The sequence below is a fragment of the Gastrolobium bilobum genome, unplaced genomic scaffold (genome assembly GCF_033153095.1).
Source record: "Gastrolobium bilobum isolate Gb01-03AN ecotype WA unplaced genomic scaffold, APGP_CSIRO_Gbil_v1 utg20666, whole genome shotgun sequence".
Classification (NCBI taxonomy): Eukaryota; Viridiplantae; Streptophyta; class Magnoliopsida; order Fabales; family Fabaceae; genus Gastrolobium; species Gastrolobium bilobum.
The window spans coordinates 212,686-219,415 of NW_026897301.1; the positions used below are offsets into that span (position 1 = coordinate 212,686).

At 31.4% G+C, this 6,730-nt stretch overlaps 1 protein-coding gene across 2 annotated transcripts; it reads left to right on the forward strand.

Annotated features, from left to right (window-relative positions):
* The first annotated feature begins 3,534 nt into the window (after window positions 1-3,534).
* LOC133305790 (NAC transcription factor 29-like) lies at window positions 3,535-6,442 on the forward strand. 2 transcript variants are annotated; one of them, XM_061506031.1, is made up of 4 exons: window positions 3,535-3,828; window positions 4,796-4,976; window positions 5,188-5,489; window positions 5,595-6,442. In XM_061506031.1, the coding sequence occupies exons 2-4, from the start codon at window positions 4,832-4,834 to the stop codon at window positions 6,243-6,245; spliced, it is 1,098 nt and encodes a 365-aa protein (XP_061362015.1). In that variant the 5' UTR covers window positions 3,535-3,828; window positions 4,796-4,831; the 3' UTR covers window positions 6,246-6,442. The 2 variants fall into 2 exon arrangements, with proteins under 2 accessions (XP_061362015.1, XP_061362014.1); XM_061506030.1 differs by lacking the exon at window positions 3,535-3,828 and having other exon boundaries at window positions 4,481-4,976.
* The last annotated feature ends 288 nt before the right edge of the window (window positions 6,443-6,730 follow it).

Consider the following 6,730-nt stretch of genomic DNA (forward strand, 5'->3'; position numbering starts at 1 on the left):
TTTAACTTTTAAAAAAAGCAGAAGTCAAAAGCCAAATATTTTTTTCAAAAATCAAATATTTTTTTAAAAATTTAAATAGCTGTAACTTTTATAAAAAGTACTTTTAAAATAAAGAAGTGATAAAAAAAACTTTATTAAAAAGTCCATACAAACGCAGCCTAAAGCTAGTCAGGCAAAAGAGTAACAGCGGGGCAACACAGCAATAAGTACATATCCTTGAAGAGTTTTCAACTTTTCATGTACTCCAAATTTTATAGGTCCAAAGCCAGATTGAATATAATGGAATATATATAATAGTTATTTGGTTAAGCGGGAAATGCATTTGTCATATTACATTACATGTGAGTAGTTGTTAATTGAAGAAAAAAACAAATTATATAATATTAAAAAATTGAGAGAACACATTATTTAATGAATTTATTTTATCTTTTTCTGAACATAACAACTATTTATTTATCATTCATGTAGCGTGACAAATGTATTTTTCATAAAGTAATATATATTGTAGAATATATTACATGACAGATAACTTAAAATTGTTAAAACAGTATGTTTATAGTGATTAAGCGTCAATATCTATAAGAGAGAAAGAGAGACCAAAGTTGATAAAGACAAAAACACTGATATCACATTCCAAGTTCAGAGGTGCCTACTGCTACATTTTGTATTTTAACATTAGAAGCAAGATAATTAGACTAATCATCTTCAGAGGTGTCTACTGCTACATTTTGTATTTTAACATTGCCGATGAACTATATATATTGTTAAATTATCATATTCCAAGTTCGAATCGAATTTTAACAATTCCAGAGCGACGAAACAGAACACTGAGAAATTGAAGCGAAAATCGAACCAAAAAATATTTTAAAAAATTAATCAAAAATCAGATAAGTAAGTGAAGGAAATCTAAAGAAAACATGACAGAAAATCTCGTTGATGCGATTCTCGGCGAAGCGTGCCAGACTGCCAGCATTTTGAAGGACGAAGATGAAACAGAAAACTGAGACTAGAGAAAGAGAAAATATGAAAAACTAGAGGTTAGCTTAGCTTTGAATTGGGCCTTAAGAGAAACTAGAGGTCCATTTCGATTCAATAGGGAAAATATGAAAAACAAAAGAGAAACAGACAAAATTGGAGATGTGTGAAAAAAAAAGTGACATATTACAAATCATATAAAGATGAATCAATATTTATGATTTTATAATTATCTTTTTTAATATATTTTTTTCTCTTTTTAATTACTATTGATCCACTTTTATATTATTCACGTGACCATGTCAATTTTTTTTCTAATGTGAGAGAATCTAGATCTGACAAAATTTGCATTTGCATTATCAGGTTTTTCTTGACCACAGATTCTAGTGTACGTATATGTTTGTTAAAGGAATTTGACGCAGGTATTGAACTAAATTTGATTCTTGTATTTAGAGCCGACAAAACGAGCTCGGCTCGACGGGCCAACCCGTCAAACGGGACGGGGCGGGCTGAGTTTTTTAACTCATCTCAAAAGCGGGGCGGGGCGGGACGGACTCATTTTTGACAAGTTGATGGCGGGCCGAGGCGGGTCAGTGTAAAATAGGCTCGGGCTGGCGGGCCAACCTGCCAAACGGGACGAGGCGGGCTAAGTTTTTCAGCCCACTTTCAAAAGCGGGGCGGGGCGGGCTGACTCATTTTTTGGCTGGTTGATGGCGGGGTGGGGGCGGGACGGGGCGGGCCGCCCACTTTACCACCTCTACTTGTATTACCTATCTCTTTTTTTTTTATGTTTATATTATCTACTTATTTTCAATGCCGTTAAATTAGAATCTCAATTAACTTTCATGTATTCTTTCTCTTATTGATATTCTAATCAAATAGTGTTGGTGATAAATAGGTGGAGTTGACATAAAAAAAAGATAGGCATGATATTTTTTTTTTTTTGAGATTACAAGGAATTGAACACAACACCCTACACTACACACACTCCTAACACATATATTTGAATTAAAAACTTATTTACCTAAAACGTGCAGCAATCAAATACTTGCCATATATATATACTTGAAAGCATTAGATGCAAGGAATCATAACTATACAAAAGATGAAATCATTAAATATGGAGAATCATAACCATACATATATTCAATGTTGTTAAAATCGAGATCTTAAGTAAAATCAGAAAGAGATTAAAAAATCGTAAAACGTAAAACGATAATATAAAAAAAATTATAAAAAATCATAAAAGCGTTTGGAATATTAGTAAAATCGTTTTGATGAAAAAAAATATTGTAAAAATATAAAATCGTAGTGATAAATTGAGATTTTAACAACAATACATATATCGTTGCTCTACGTAAAGCGGTTCCAGAAATGATTTTAGATATATATATATATATATATATATTGTAACCGATCAATGATCATGATCACCTTTTTAAGACAAATCTGATCTTTGGTATCCCCATAGGTTCACTCTTTGAGCCGCATATGACTTATATTTTAGATATTGTTTTGTTGCAATTAGATACATGTTTATCTTTAAAGTAATAAAATTTCATTCAGGATTACATATTTAATCTTGTTAAAATTCAACTTCATTCAATCTTATTGAGATTTTTTTTTTCTGAGTTGTAGTTAACTTACATATTTAATTCTTTTTGAACCGGAATATATTATGCTTCAAAAGTCATAAACTTGACTTGAATTGAACAGACGAATAACCCCATACGAGAATTATGAACTATATTGATATTTTTTTTTTTTGGGCAGATAACTATATTGATTTTAGGCTTGAGTTATAAATACTATATTCCTTTTTAAAATTCTAGGTAATTGATGGATAGATAAATTTTAAAAATTATCAGATGTTACACACTTAAAAAAAAATTGCAATTGTTATCAAAAAAAAAAAAAAATTGCAATACAAAGTCTAATCAAACTTTGACTATTGTTCTATACCACAATTAATAAATCCTCCAATATTGATTCATCTATATTAAAAAAAATTACATTATTATTCAAAATAAAAAAACTCAAAGGAGAAGTGTAAAGAGCGGGTCTATGTTGCACCGGCATCGACACAGGACATGACACGACATTCTGATACGTTAATTTTAAAAAATGTTAAATTGTGACACGTTAGGACACGTTTTAATATTAAATAATATTTTTAATTTATATAGTGTATATTATATTTAATATTCAATAATTTAACAAAAATGTGAATCTACACTTATAATATCAATCAATTTTATAAAAAAACATAAGATATCATAAATATTTATATTAAACTCAATAAAATAATAATCGTAATCCAACAAATTTAATAGTTGATACTAAAAATACAATACAATGCAACATTTAAATTCTTTTTTGAATCTCTAAAATATGTGTCAGATTGTCGAAATATGGAGGAATATCGAAAAGTGTCCAACATATATGAAGATTTTTGAAATATCGACATTTTACATGAGTGGGTGATAGTGAAAGAGAGTGGATGATAGAGTGTGATAAAAATCTCAGCTTTTTAATTTTGAGTGCTGACTATCTCTCTTGCTTCTCTCTCTAACTCTGATACACTGTGACAAGACAAAGATGGTTCTGCAAATGTGGGAAACACTGAAGGAAGCCATAGTAGCCTGCACTGGTCTCTCTCCAGAGTCTCCACCCACCTTCTTCACTGTCCTTGGCCCATACTACGTCGTGTGGAGTCTCTTCAGCTTCTCTGACTTTGATGCAGCCTCTGCCTCCGAAGAAGAGCTCAATGCATGCGATAGTTTTTATCCCAATAAGCAGCCTCTGCTAATGGTTATCAAGACTCAGATATACTATATATGTTTCACATAGCAGGTACACAACTGTAACAACACCTCTCTTATTTTTCCTTTTTGATTTTTACCCTTTTCGTTTTTTGTGATTCTGGATTCTGGGTTTTGTTTTGGATGGTCCATGGATCCTTTTTGGTATGTGAAGTTTATGTTTTTATTTTTTTGCATTCAAAGGAGTTTTTTGGGTTACTCTTGTCTAAAATTGATCCTTTTTTTTAATGTTTTTATAGTCTTATATCATCGTTGTTTATTGGTTTTGTTTTGTGCCCTTTTGTGGATTGGAGTTGATAATTGAATTTGAGAATTTATATGATTTTCAACTTCTTTTTCATTCTTGGGGATATTAATAATATCGGTTTTGCTGATATGGTGATAAGAGGATGCCCTTCTCAAATTTTGAAATTTCCCATATTATTAGCTATTTATGATAAATTTGGATAGGCTTGGTAGGAGTTGAAAATGGGAAGACGGGGGTTTGTTTGAGGATTGAAGCTAAAATAATATTTATGAAACTATCATGATAAATGATATATTTTTAATTTTTAATTTTCAAATAAGATAGATAGATATATATGTGGGTAAAAATCACCTTTACAGAAGTTCATGAAGATAGAATTACCCTTATTTTATGAATCTTAGGATGTATATTGCGAACTGATGGCTTGCTATTTGAAAATAAAGATAGAATTATCTTTGTTTTCAAATTAAAAATAAAAATAAAAAAATCATGATCTACTGTAACTACCATTATCTAGATATATATGATAAATTTAGTTTTGAAGTAATAAGTTCACATCCTACTATATTAACGCGTCTCCTATATCACTGGCCTTCGTCCCTTTTCTTATACCCTGCTTAATTTTCCTTCTTGCAAAGCAAGACTCTTCTATCAGTCTATACATATATTGCTGCTATATACTTGTGATTTTCGATCAGAGTAGTCTTCATTTTTTTTTTCTGCCTATCTTCTTTTGCTCTTCAACATGCAGCCTCATCGCTCTAAGGTGCAAGACAATGTACTCAAAATGATACCACGTGGATACAAATTTTGTCCTGATGATGTTGAATTGATCAAGTATTATTTGAAGCCCAAAATCGATGGTCATATAATATATCCTGGCAGGATTCATGATGTTGATGTTTACATGCATTCTCCTCAAGAACTAAATGGTTATATACTTTTATTTGCGTAGTCATCATTTTTCTTCTTTAATTTATGAAACATAGAAAGAGGGCGAGTCTGTAGTAATAGTAAAGCTACTCCTTTGTCCTCTTCTTTTGCCTGTTTTGGGTCCTAGGATGAGATTCTTAATAATAGTTGGTTGTATTGATTTTATTGTGATTAATTTTATTTTATTTTTCATGTTGTCATTTTGTACAGATACATATAAATACGAAGGAGAGCAACATACATACTTTTTTACTCCAAGAAATAGGAAATATCCTAATGGAAAACGCCCTGATCGAGCTACTGGACAGTTCGGTTTTTGGAAGGCTACTGGAAAAGGGATTCCAATAATATGCAATGACATAGTGATTGGAAATAAAAGGAGTTTGGTATTTTATCAAAAGAAGCCTACAGATGGAGTGAAAGAGGCAGTGAAAACCAATTGGATTATGCAAGAGTTCACTGTTGAAAAAGAGAAAAATCTTGCAAGTTCAAGTACAACTCCTCCCTGCACGGTAAAATATTCATGAGACTTGGATTTTAATGAATATCTATATCTCATTATTCTTTAATTTATTGTATGTTAATAACTTATCTACGTATGTCCATTTTATATGCAGATGCAGTTAGATGATTGGGTTTTATGTAAGATTTACAAGACTAAGCATGAGACTGAAAAGCGAGATCGTGAAGAAGTTACAATATCAACAAATGTTGCCAAAAAATGTAAATCCAGTCAACTTTTTGAGGGTCAGTATATGCAAACTCACTTGTCCACAAATGTGGTTGATACTCCACAGTTTGAATTCAATCAAGATGCTCTGCATACACAACCACACTTGTCCACCAATTTAATTGCCTCTCCACAGTGTCAACCCAATCAATATTTTGATATTGATCAATATATGCAAAATCTCATTTCCTCTTCTTCTCCAACCTTAGAGAGTATAATACACGAAAACTCATCTATTCCTTCCCGTTTTTCACTTCCAATGCAATCATCGGAGTTTAATGATTCTTACTTGCAAATGGAGTTTAATGATATCCATGTGGCTGCCACCAATGTGGTTGACACTCCAGAGTTTCAACCCGATCAATATTCTGAGGCACAAAATATGCAAAGGCCATTTTCACCTTCTGCCCCTTCCTCAGACTTGATTATTCCTCCTCATGCTCCAGTTCCTGTGCAATCATCGGATGAGGAGTATATTGATCCATATGAGCTAATAATAAACTTCGATAATATTGATGAAGCTTTGGATTTTGAATAAAGATTTAGATTTCCCTACTAATTGCCAAATGAGCTACTTTCCTATCTCATCCTCACATAGTCAAATTATCATCAGCAGAATATCATTACTTCATACCTCTTATCATTCTTGAATTGGAGTTTCGGTTGTTGAGAAAATTGTATAGTTTATATTGCTTTCTTCCATAGTGAAAATTGTATAGTTTATGTTGCAACTTTAGTTACCATCATTCATCCCATTACTTATGTAAGTAACCATTTTTGTTTTCTTCTATTGTTTCATTTGTCTTTCAGTAGAAACGTCTGAATCAAAAAATTTGTCCTGTTTCGTTTCTTTTGATGCCTTGTGAGTGGATATGCGGTTGGAAGAAGTAGAAACTTTTATTGATGGCTTCAGTTGTAAAAATTCAACTTTTGTTTGGAATTTATTATTGATTTGTACAACATTGTTAGTATTCAATCTCTTGTATCTAAAAATTTTATGTTGATCACGACAATCGATTTCAA

Coding starts and splice junctions, on each gene's coding strand:
- LOC133305790 (XM_061506030.1), top strand. CDS start 4,790: ATGCAGCCTCATCGCTCTAAGGTGCAAGACAATGTACTCAAAATGATA. Junction 4,977..5,187: donor TTCTCCTCAAGAACTAAATG/GTTATATACTTT, acceptor CATTTTGTACAG/ATACATATAAATACGAAGGA. Junction 5,490..5,594: donor GTACAACTCCTCCCTGCACG/GTAAAATATTCA, acceptor TTTTATATGCAG/ATGCAGTTAGATGATTGGGT.